Below are 12,746 nucleotides of genomic sequence, written 5' to 3' on the forward strand. Positions count from 1 at the left end.
GTCTTTTTGTTGTGCCTGTCTGCGACTCAGCATCTCTGCTACCTGGTGAGTGGCAACTTTCCTTTTCATAATATTGTTACGTTCCAGCCTGGATTTTCCATTGTTTGATTTACTCTTGAATTTGCCTGATTTGGTTTCTTCTTCAAGGCCATAAGCTCTTTTTGCAGCCACAAAATGATGTCACTGCCAAGACATTGTATGCCTCGCCCATCTTATTCAATCCATTTTCTTCGCAGATGAGCTGCTTTTTGAGTTTTAGAATTGTTTGCTGATCCCTGATCTAGACCATGGCTAGGACATGGAATTTCATTGGAATATTTCCAAGTATCTTGGCCATGATCACTATGTCCGACACAGTTTCACTCATGGCTCGAGTTGACTTGTATTGTTCATGATGATCTTGATATGCCACAACATCTGATCACTCATGTTCATTTGGTACTCATGAGAGTTTTGCATGAAAGAGAATTTGTTCACTTTGAATGTATGTTCTTGAATCACTCACAGTTTCTCCCACATTTCGTGAGCAGTAGCAAACATTATCAAAAATTCAAGTTGCAAGTAGTTGATCACAATCAAAATGCAGCATGTGGCACAAGCATTGTCTTTTACCCACAGTTGTCAAATTTTCATGCTTTGCTCTCAGGCCATTCACAACATCTCTAATGTCTTAACTATCAAACTAAGCCCAAATTTGAAATTTCCATAGCTGGAAATTCAATCTGTCGACTTTCATGATGCTTCTTGCGATACCTGCATCTGACATGGCACAAAAATGAAACACTAAGTGACTCAAATCACATGTCAAACAGAAGATGTAATAAATTTCTGTGCTGAAAGTTTGTGAGTAAACTGGGTCCAAAATGTATTAAGGTTTGTGGAATTCAAACATACAACACAGGATGATAAGGAACAATTTTTATTGTGTCTTAATACAAAAGCAAAATGAAGTGAATGATGGACACACAATAAATTTTTTAAAAAAAAGAAAGAAAGAAAAGAAAGCTACCTCCAAGGAACACCGAAATAAATGTGACTGTGGTGGCATCAGTATCGTATGCTGTGAGTTTTTAAATGTGAAAATAACATTTTAGTTTCAACAAGAACTTTAAAGTAATTCATATTTCACATGGTGTTTGTCGCTCACATATGAACTAATTGCAAGCCATTGCTCTTGATTTTAGATATTGCACATCTAGATATAATTGTGATTGATAACATATTCTTGTTATTCCAGGTTCAACAGGTGCTGCTGGTCCAAGACTTTTTACAATTCATGTTATAGATGCACCTTTGGAAAATCTACCAAAAGCCCATACATGCTTTAATAGAATTGACATTCCTCCTTATGAATCATATCAGAAAATGTTTGAAAAGCTTACTCAGGCTGTGGAAGAGACATGTGGTTTTGCTGTTGAATGACGTGTTGCATAAAATAGCTTAATTTTAGAGGTTGAGTCAATTTGCACTATTTTTAGATAAATAGTCAAATTTATTGTTTGCACATTGATTTGCACAAAAGGCCTCACAAGTCATTGAAGCTGCATGACACACCTCTGAAAGATTCAGATAAACTGCAAAGCTTCATTGCCGGTGAAATGAAATATTTAGGATCATATGGTTTTGGTATGATCTCTAGTTTCTTTTTAGATACAATTCACTTGTTGTACAGAGTTATTTTGTTGTATGCTGTTGTTAAAATATGCATCACATGGTGTATTATTGAGATTTTTTAACCAATTGTTAAAAACATTGAACCTGTGTCTACTGTGTAGATATAAGCTAGTATTGTTTTCATGGTGTGATTTAAAATCTGCCCATTATATATGTTGCACATTTTATTTTTTAAAAAAAAGGTGGCAGTTGAACTGTCAGCACAAAATTCAACCACCACAGATATGCACATGTTGTGTGTTGCTTTAGTATTTATGTTAACAATAATTGCCTTATGTCATTTGTTTAAGATAAGGTTCTTCACAGTATTGTTGTAATTGTAACTAACAGGTATTGCAATTATAAATTAGATCAGTTTTCCAGTTTGAAGTAGATAGTGTTTTGTTGCTCGGATTTCTCTGATTTAACATTGTACTCTTCTCATGCACACATGCTGCGACATGACTCACAAACAGTGACGCGCTGAAAACCAGATCTGAATGTGCTCTTGCTTCAGTTTTACTCTCAGCAGTTCACCATTGTATTTTAATATTTCATATTACTGCAGATTGCAGCAGAGATGTCATTCATATTTATTAAATGTTTGTATGGCAGCAGTGGAAATGCCTCATGTAGCACCCTCCAGTATAATGTGACTTCCATGCCTGAACTCCTGATTTGCTAGCTTTTGGAGAACCGGGATCTAGTTTAATATTAGCATTATTCATTTAAAAGTATGTTGACTGTAGAAGGAAGCAGTTCTTCACAATGAGGTGGAAAAATGTCATTTAGATCAGATGAGAATAAGATCATTGTGCAAACAAAGCCAGTATTATTGGTTGCAGTCCACAGAATCCCGTGGTACTGGAGCAAAAAGTGAAACTCCATATTTATTAACTGTTTGTGCACTCTTACTCTCCAAGAACTTTCCAAAAATTTCAGTAAAAACTCTTCATTAGGTGCTCCATTCATTAGACAGTAAGTTCAACATTTTCAGACTCAAACTACCACAGAGAACATAAAGGCCAAATTCATCTCTGTGTGTATACGTCGTCATAAAAACAAGGACCATCATATTCATCTTGAACATAGTGCTTTTTCCTATTTCTGTTGCCCCATTCAATTAAAAGTCAACTGTTTCATATGTATTTAAGTTATCAGGGACATTTTTATTCTTTATGTTTTGAGGATTGAGTACCTTGCAATACTCATTTTTTATGTAACTATGTGGTATATCATTTTACAGAGTTACGTAGCATTATTTACGGTCTCTATAAAAATACCTCCTTGTCACTATTATAATTTGTTTCCTAGGAAACTGACAAATAAGTTATAGCTTTAAAAGAAAGGAAACAAGAAACAAAATTTATTTGTAATGTGGATGGTATTTGTGATCCTGTTGTTAACAACAGTACCAATAGATATGTATTTTTGAGAAACATGGATGCATTTTAGAAAAATGTATAATTGTTAAAAACTAGAGAACTGTTTTCAAAACCAACTGGAAGTTGTTTCACTCCTTTTCTATATTTTCATAATACTCTGTTGATTTATATACAATTTGCATAACATGCTAATTTTTGAAGTGTAAAACCATTATATAATAATGAAAATATTTTTGTACACAGCTATAATGCCTTCAATGTATTGTAGCAAAATCTACATATCATTGTATTCTCTGCAATAGGAAAATTTGTGTGTGCTTTGTGAGAATGGAAGGCATTGTGCAATATTTTATTGCTGTTAAATTTGAAATATTTTATACAGGCCTTAACTCAGTAGCTCAGAAGAGCAGTTGTTGATAAAATGTGGTTATTGTTGCAGAAAGACAATAATAGATGTAGAAAGCACTCCTTCCAATTGGCGTTTTCCTAGATTTTGTATAAGAGAAGTATTGAGAGGCATGTTCCTTATAACAGCAATAGATAAAGTACTTGGTTCCACAAGTACATGGAAATGTTGTTATTTGTTGCAGAACATAGCTTTTTTGTTATGCTTAATCTTTGACTACCAAATTGCTGCAGCACTGATGTTGCAGGATAACTTTTTAGTAGCTAATTTGTAAGCATAAATTTTCTTCCATTTAATTTGTTGTACAGTGACAGGCTGACTGAAAAAAAGGTATAATGCTGTTTACTTATAAATCCAGTACAGAAGACATAACAAGAATGTCTAGGAGTCGTTATGAAATGCCACTTAAATACTTTTACAGACCTACATCTGTGCATCAGGCAGTGTGAAGTGAAGGCTGTATAGTATATCAGCATTATTTACATCCCCCTGTACTACTCTTTTTTTTGGATAGAATCCAGGAAGAATGTGTATGTATAAACCCAAATTCATCTAATAATTCTACCACTATTACAGATTATGTATATGAGAGGAAGTAATTTATCATGATCTTTATGGAATATATGCTGTTGTTGTTTATAAAGTAACACTTTCCATGAAGCATAATAGTTTCCTCTTGGAATTTGTTGAAAATATCTATTATTCTTACACTGTCAAAAAAATTTATTACTGCAAATGAGATTTAGATTTTTTTGTCTGTACACATAGGAGATTGAGACAAGTTTTTTATTTATCGAAACAGTCAGTACTCTGATTGCAAATGGTTATAACATGGAAAAGCTGGGCACATTGGTTTAGTTTCGTGATAAAAATAATGAGAAGTGATACTAATAAAATGTACCTTACATTCATTAATATTTCTGCAGCACTAAAAACAACTATTATTAATGTCATCGTCAAAATAATTTGTAAGTAATATGCGATATAATTTTTGTTTTCTTGGCTCGATTGATTGAAGTTATGTTTTGGGACTTCAGTGTATATGGCAGTTCACTTTTGTGCATAAATTTTGGCAAATTAGCTAACGCTGTTTCTCAGGTGCTATGAGCAGCTGTCTTATATGTCTAACACTTGGACTCAAACCAGAATACGGACTGACTGTTTCTAGTCCAGCCACTTAGCATACATAAGACTAAGTGCTGCAAGTATTGAAGATGGCAACAAATGGTTCCAAATTTGCTTTCAATATTTCAATAAGTAGGCTAGAAAACTGAAAATATTCCACTGTAAGTAAAAAATAAATGATAGAAAATGTTGTTTTAGAAAATGTAACCCTGTTACATTCATTGAACGGTGTGTGGACTAAAGGTACATTGTCTAGTATGCGACAACAGCAACAGGAATCCCCTACGGCAAAAGCGGCTGCCTGAGTTTGAGTTTGGGCTGCAATGCGTGACTGGTGTGAATGCCACCACAGCACTGTACCAGTGATCAGTGCTGCGATGGAAGCCATGCAACGGAGTAGTGTTGTGGCATGATGTCCAGCCAAAGATAACTGCAATTAGACTCTCACACAAGTTAATACTCAGCATCAGTGTCTTTAGATTTAAAGCACTGTAAGTACAAGAGCCCTTTGTTCCAGCACCTCCACATTTGGAAAACTGCCATTTGGTCCAGAATTCCTTTGCTTGTTCCAAAAGTTTTTCTGTTCAAGGGACTGGGAAATAAATAAGAGAGTTTGTAGACAAATGCGGACTGTACTACCACCACAATTCTGCCGATTTATTTTTTAGAGACCCTGAAGGAAAATATGCGAGGTGAATAAGAGTCTCCTGTTGCAAAAAACTTGAAAAAAAAAAAACAGTTAATTTATTACACAATTATTTTTAGTAAGTCTATATTTCATGGCATCCTAAGAACACAGAGAGAAACATTAGGGGCTTATGTCGGAGTAATAGAAGACAAGAAATGCTTGGAACAGGATCAAATGTCTCGGAGAAACCAAATAAATGAATATTGTATGATCACTAGGTTTCCTTGTGTAAAGTTCAACATAGAGAACATTAAGTAAATTTCTTAATTTTTAAGCATACTGCTTTCATCTGCTTCTTTGCCTTCAAGAAAAATAAATTTGGATTGTTAAAGAGCATGCAGGAAATGTAATGACAAGTCTAAATTTCATTGATCTGAATGCATTCCTAAAGCAATAGCATTTCAGTCAGTGTTTTATGTGATGTTATTAGACATCTTAATTATGAATTTTCAGTTAAATTTCACTTCTGTAACTTTAATACCTTGGGAGATGGAATTTTTAGTACTGTTTTATTGCAGCATAAAAACCACACAAATACTAACTATTCATTTCATAGCCTCTCGAACATAATTTTTCCCTGATAAATTCAGTGGCAGAATTGGGCAGTTTCGTTCCATGATAACTTCCAATTGGCCCAGTTGGATCCATTTTGACTGTATAACCATTACAAACGAGACAGAAAAAACAAATATGTGGTCAGTATTTGTCTAAATGTCGCCAAGTGATAGTTATTGCAAAAGAGACTTGCCCATTTTGCCACCGAATTTATTGGGGAAAAATAATCTTATTTGAGAGGTAACCAAATCAGTACTATTTTTTTTCCAATGTTGTATTATTATTTTTGTGATTGCTATGGTGTAATGAAATGGCATTAAAAATTTCGTAGCAGTAGAGCTAGCAGTTTTAGAGAAAGAAAACATGTAACTTAGAAAAACACAGATTTTTTAGCTCTGTTTACAAAATGGAAAAACATTAAATCTCCAAAGTACTAGAGCCAGAGCAGTAAAATTTTAAGTATAAACTCGTAATTCAGATCTCTAATAACATCATGTAAAAAATTGACTGAAATATTGTTACTTAGGTGACACATGTGGATTCAGCAAAATTTAAATGTTTCCCGGAACTTTCTGCAAGCACTCTATTGATACATTTAATGAACTAAAACAAGAAATATTGTGTTGCAGATCTGCCTCCAATATGTGACTCTTTCAGTCAGAAGAAAAGACCAACAGTATTGTTTCAAACATTGTAACTTAATCCAGAGGCAATACAGAAGTTATATCCATATCACTTAAGGGAGCACCTCAGATGAGAGAGTTGCAAGCTCCATTATATGTTTCTGATGGACGTACAACTTTCATGCATACAAACAAAGGTCTTGATCCCAGTGGCACAAGGTTATGTAACAGGAAGAAAATGAGGGTGGAAGAAACGATGTATCTCCAGCTCGGAGGGGGGAAAAAAAAAAGACAGACTGAAAGGGAGAAAACATCTGCAGAATTGAAAACAAAATACCTAGAGGCTCCTAAGAAGAAATTTATAAATTGATTTCTACTGGGCATGGCTATGGCTATGGCTATGAGAACACCCCGCTCCACTTTTTCGATTGAGTCAAAAAAGCTTATGGAATAAAGGAATGAAATGACAGATAAAAACTAAAGGTTTAAGAGTGTGTCAGAACAGACTGACATTATTTGAGGCTGATGATCTCAGGGGCATTATGTATTTCCTTGTAATATAAAATTAAAATGTTTAATTTTTTACGACATACATTTTAATGAATGCAATTTATATTAAGTTCTCTCCACCTCTGTTGCTGTAGACATGTCAATGCTGGGAGAGTAAATAAGGACTTACCATATTGATTCAATACTATGCAGAAGTTATTACCAACATAATATGCAAGAGCATTAACAAATCTCTATTTTCCAAGCATTTCACTGTCTTCACCTTAAAGGAGAAATGTGTGAGCATGTAGCAGGTAGGGTTGCAATTGCCATCTGAAGACATTCACTTTTAATAATAAATGAGGAATTACTTAATTTCTATGATGTGTTAAATAATTTCCATGATGTGCTAAAACATTACAGGTTGTTAAACTATTACAACGTGGACAAAGAGAAAAATTATTTTAATAATTTTAGCCAAAAATTTGTGTGTTGGAGAAGAAAATTACTGTCGTCATGAGTTTTTCAGTTGCAGAATGGATTTCTTGAACATGTTGCACTTTTTTTTGAGAGACACAAAATATGGGTAAAGTAACCTAAAATAAAGTCTGAATATGGTTTTGTCATTTAAAAGATGCCTGTTAATAAAAACGCTATAACAACCTTCACTGTCATGTCCCACAAAAATTCTATTAATCTTCATCATCTTCATAAAGTTGAGGAGCGACAATAATACTATGGTGTCATTCTCTTCATCTTGTAACAAAATATCTAAGTAATTCAGGGTCACATCCAATTTAGTCGCATTTCTGTCCATCCTATTGCCGACTGTCTACTGGTGCCACAGCTGTGCTTTGGGAAATAGCTGCGACTGCGGACTAAATTTGGTTGCATCGTTGTATGCTTGAGGGAGCAGTCAGCCCTTTTTCACTGCCGCAAGTTGCGGTCGCGCCTTGTACAACGCACCTTAAAGAATCAAGTTTTGCAATTCACACAGATAATAATACAAAAGTATGTGAGTGAATGGTGCTGCAATATAGTTTGTTATGGAAACTAAAGCTGTTAATTTGCAAAGTGTCGTATTAATCAGTCATGTAGAAATGTGGACAGTTTGAATTATTATTGCAAGCACTAATACCCTTTAATTCCAAGGCACAATCTTTCGTAATACACATAATTTAGATGCATCTCATTGACACATTCTTGTGATTTCCCCTGGTATGTCAGCATCCTTTTTTTGTCCATCATTATTTATTTATTTATTTATTTTTTCATCATGCATTGTATGTTATACAACTTGCTCTATCTATTCCCTTCCACATACTGATTCCTCCACTTCTCAGTCTATCTACATGCCATGATTCAGTAGTGCATTTGCTTTGAATGAGGGACTTTGAACATCTTATATTTGACTTGATTTAATCTCCTCTCTTGCATAAGAGGTTTTAAAGTAAACTGTGACTGTTTAAGGTAGGTTTTGAGATTACTACTGCCCTATGGAAATGGTTTATTTGATCAGTAGTGATTGTACCTTGTGTCCAGAAGTCTTTAGCTCACCAAATTTTAGCCTAAAAGTTGGGCTTTGTGTTATTTAAGTGTACAGAAGATTTCAGAATAATTGGATTAATAGAGGCCTTTATAATCCTTAGTTGGCTCTAATTATTCGGAGAATTCATATCAGATTACTTCTGCTCTATTAACTTAGATATTTTTCAAGCTTAAATGAGGGATTAGTTTTTGTAAATTATGTGTACTGCATACCATTTGAGAGATTACTAACTATAATGGAATCTTATTTTTCTTGTAAACTTTAGGAGGAGGATGTTATCTAAAAAACTTGCTTTTATATAAAAAAAAGGCAAGAACCTGTTGTAAATTTTTTGGGGGGAGGGGGGGGGGGGGGGAGAGGTTGCTGAACTTTGGAATAGTTGTCTCCCAATACATTACTAGTTTTAAATTTCTAAGAGTTCTTCACTCGGGATGGCATGAGATACAGCACAGTGACTAGTTGTGTTTGAGTACTGTTATCTTGAGAAGCAAATTACATAACTGTTTGTTTAGAAAGAGAATTTATTTCCTCAGTACATGTCTGTCATCTGTCATTTTCAATGTGGTCCATTGAGCTTAACTTTTTTTAATGCAATCCTTCACTTGTAAAAACAAAATTGCGGTTTGGATGTTAGAAAATGATTTTATGCTGTACATCAGCGAACTTTTTATAGTGAGTAAGAAAGCTTCCACAGAAAATGAGTTATTGTGTGATCATTGTGCAAACGAATTATGAAAAATTCAAGCAAATGTGTTGCTTTACTGAGAATCTCTATACTGATAGCAGCCCAAGAAAACAATATGTATAGTGTATTATCCAGAGCTAGATATTTTAGATTACAGTAAAAATCTGATAAATGTGATAACTTATAAATACTATTATATATAAATATATTGATTTTCTAATTTTAAATTTTGCTCTCTGTTTTACTCCTGCACCACAATAAGCTCAAGTTTGAAACTGACACACAATGCTCTAAATTTCATTGTGTAAACTACAGCATTAGAAATGCTGTTACATCAAGTTTGCTCACATGGAAAAATTGAGGTACTAATCCTCAGAATGGTCAAGCATGCAGAGTGTTGCAAGCATATAGTGAAAACTTTCATTCTCTTACCATTTCAAACTTAAAATACTGCCAAATTCCAATGGGAATAAAATTTATAAGGTCTCCATTTTGATTATTAAGATTCATATCTGTAGAAGACACATTTGTCAGCGGATTACAACTAAGTGTGTAACTCAATTGATACACTACAACATTGGCTTTACTTGTGAAAGATTTGGGGACATCACGTACTGATAAAAAACATATCAGACTAAGGAGTATTCATAGGGTGTGGAGATATTAAAATACAGGTGATGCACATTCTGTATCTATTCTACTAAAGGAAATGACTTACAGACACCAACTTACTCAAAAGTCTTGTGGTTTGGCGCTCTTGACTAACAATTTGATTATGCAACACAGGGAGACTCATAAAATTAGGTTGCAGTTGTGGAGAGGGAGGGCGACACACACACACACACACACACACACACAGAGAGAGAGAGAGAGAGAGAGAGAGAGAGAGAGAGAGAGAGAGAGAGAGAGGGGGGGGGGGCATTTTAAGAGAATTTTCATATTTCTTCCACATCTAAATTTTAATTCCAGTACTACTTATGCCAAAATTTTTAATATGCTTCGTTCTTATTAGCCTAGTTCCAAGACAGATTTGCAGACCATTCAAAGTGGACAAGTGAGAAAAATTGTTGTCTACATAACAATAGTATGGGAAGGATATATTGCTCCTCACCACTTAGAGGCGGTGTTGAGCCGCTACACGTTTACTATCATACGTAAGTTATTGTTCCTGTTAACTCCAGACTAGGATATGCAGAACTGATGAATCACCTACAAGACAGCAATGAAGTATGCTTAGGACATTACCATCCTGGTCTGCAGTGTCAACCAAACTGATCATTTTTGTTATCTGAGTCCTGAAAAGGGACCATTCTAGAACTGTCTTCCCACACTACCTACAGATGTTCACAGGTAAATTGGGCCTCAGTGGAAAAGTATCCTCTCACACCCTCTCACAATTACAGGTTCCAACATTTTCACTCATTAAATGGAAAAAAAAAAAATCTGTGTGACATCACCTACTTTATGATATGAGAATCCATTGGTGTGTGTTACCCTAATGAGTAAATGAATCAGAAATACCTACATAGAAACGGAGCATTTTCTTCTGCGCAAATGATGTTAGTAACACATCATAGCATGGTGTAGGGGCCATTCTGATCCATGATCATCCACAAATCACGGTGTTTGGTCCGAGTGAACTGGTACAAGGTGTTCACTTTGTGCTCAATGTGTCATCCCAGGTGTGCTCAGTACCGTTGGGGTCAACCAAAATTCATTGGGCACTATCTTCATGTCCATGGAGTGTTCATCAAACTATTATGATTTTATTTGATGCATTTTCATGCTGTAGGTGAACAAAAATTGCCCATGAGCTGAGAGTTGGTTCCCATATCGTTCACTGGTAGGAGATCATCATGTATATAACAGGAGCCCCATGTAAATATTTACACCAGCTACCTAAATAGTGCCTTTGGGAATACCGAATGACTAATGGCTTTGTTCTTGTGTCCATGCTAATATCTCGGACCTTTACCTTGTGAGATGGTTGTTGTAACAAGGAGGTAATTGTGGATGATATGGCTGCTCACTGGTTGTTTTTGTTGTTGTTGTTGGTGGTGGTGGTGGTGGTGGTGGTGGTGGTGGTGATGTCTGGCATTGAAGTGGTAAGCAGTTGCTGCACTGTGGCCTGTCTTACCTGTTATTACAATCTACAGTAATGAATGGTGATTCCTGCCATTGAAATGTTTCTGCCAGTTGTGGTTTTCCCGTGAACTGACATACTCTTCATGCAACGTCCATACAGTGACTCGTGAAAAGCTTAGTGCATTCACAACCTTAAAGACTGTGTCCAAAGTGCCAGACGCCCAGTATTTATCAACAATCAAATGTGCAGTTGTTGCCCATTGTGTACCCGACTGGCGTGCTAATGGCCAGGAGAAAGCCTGATTGTCTTGAGAGATGCCGAACTGTTGCATTCACTGTGGTGACAAGTACTCTCTTCTGCACAGCAGCCATTAATATAAACTCTACAGTCAGTCCTGTAATGCACTTACTGATGGCTGTCCCTGTGTGCCAAGATGAATGGCTGCAGGCAGGATGTTTATACGAGCCATGCATACTGTATGCCCTTATCATAAGTGTAGACTTTGGTGATACTTAACCCTGACAGCCTCTGCAACTTTGCTGCATGAACAACATTATTCAAGAGTCTGCAGGTAAGAAACTTCTGTTCGCATATACTTTGATCTCATCTTCTAGAAGTGTGTGAAAAGGAATAATCTCCTTCATGTTCATCTGAAATTTTAAATGAAGTTAAACTTCGTTTTACTAAGACACAGAACTTTATTTTTAGACAGAAAATATTTTTTCAGCTTTCTTGGCATTCAAACCATGTATACTGTGTTACATCTTAGTACTCACATGCACAACAGACATTGTCTTTATTATGAATCAGCAAAGACATTGTCTTTATTATGAATCAGCAAAAACCTATGTTTTTTGCAACCGAAGTCTGTTCATAAGTGTTCTTACATCTCTTAACCAAAATACATGTACAACTTGAAACTTATGCTTAGACATTCACAAGCTGTTTTGTGTGAGATAGTATTTCAGTACAAACTTAAAAAAGTTTCTGTTACACTTTGAGCTTGACTTGCTGATCTAGTTACTCCTGAATTTCACTGTATGATTTTGTACTCAGAAACATTGCATGATTTACTTACATTTCTTAGGATTATAAATCTTTTTTTTTTTTTTTTGTTCCCTCACTTCTGCCTCTTGTAACAGGGCACTGCCTTCTGCTGCTCACTGATTGATCCTTTCTTTACTACTATTGTTGTTTTTGTTTCTATTTCCTTGTTCTTTTCTTTTGTGAGAATGTTATTTCTTCTCTACTTGTTTCCTTTTCTCCTGTATTCTTGATGTACTACTTTCTACATTTCCATTTCTGTCACCATTGGTGTAATGAAGGAACTCTTGGTTCTGACCAGTTGACAATTGTTCACTGTACTATGTGTGGCTGTAAATCTGCTGTTAGCTCAAGCATGTAAACATAAATTTTACAAATGTTTAGTTATTTACTTTAAATCTGAGTATTTTTCTAACATTTTTGTACTATATCTTTGACTATTTTCTATGGTTCTGCAT

At 35.1% G+C, this 12,746-nt stretch overlaps 1 protein-coding gene across 1 annotated transcript in view; it reads left to right on the plus strand.

The window, feature by feature from the left end:
- Positions 1 to 8,789, plus strand: part of LOC126235699 (E3 ubiquitin-protein ligase SMURF1) — a 177,320-nt gene extending 168,531 nt beyond the window's left edge. Inside the window, exon 15 of the mRNA XM_049944453.1 lies at positions 1,238 to 8,789. Coding sequence (XP_049800410.1) covers positions 1,238 to 1,422 — 185 coding nt within the window. The 3' untranslated portion in view covers positions 1,423 to 8,789. The remainder of the gene's footprint in view (positions 1 to 1,237) is intronic.
- Positions 8,790 to 12,746: the final 3,957 nt, after the last annotated feature.

Source organism: Schistocerca nitens, chromosome 2 (assembly GCF_023898315.1).
Source record: "Schistocerca nitens isolate TAMUIC-IGC-003100 chromosome 2, iqSchNite1.1, whole genome shotgun sequence".
NCBI classification, from domain to species: domain Eukaryota; kingdom Metazoa; phylum Arthropoda; class Insecta; order Orthoptera; family Acrididae; genus Schistocerca; species Schistocerca nitens.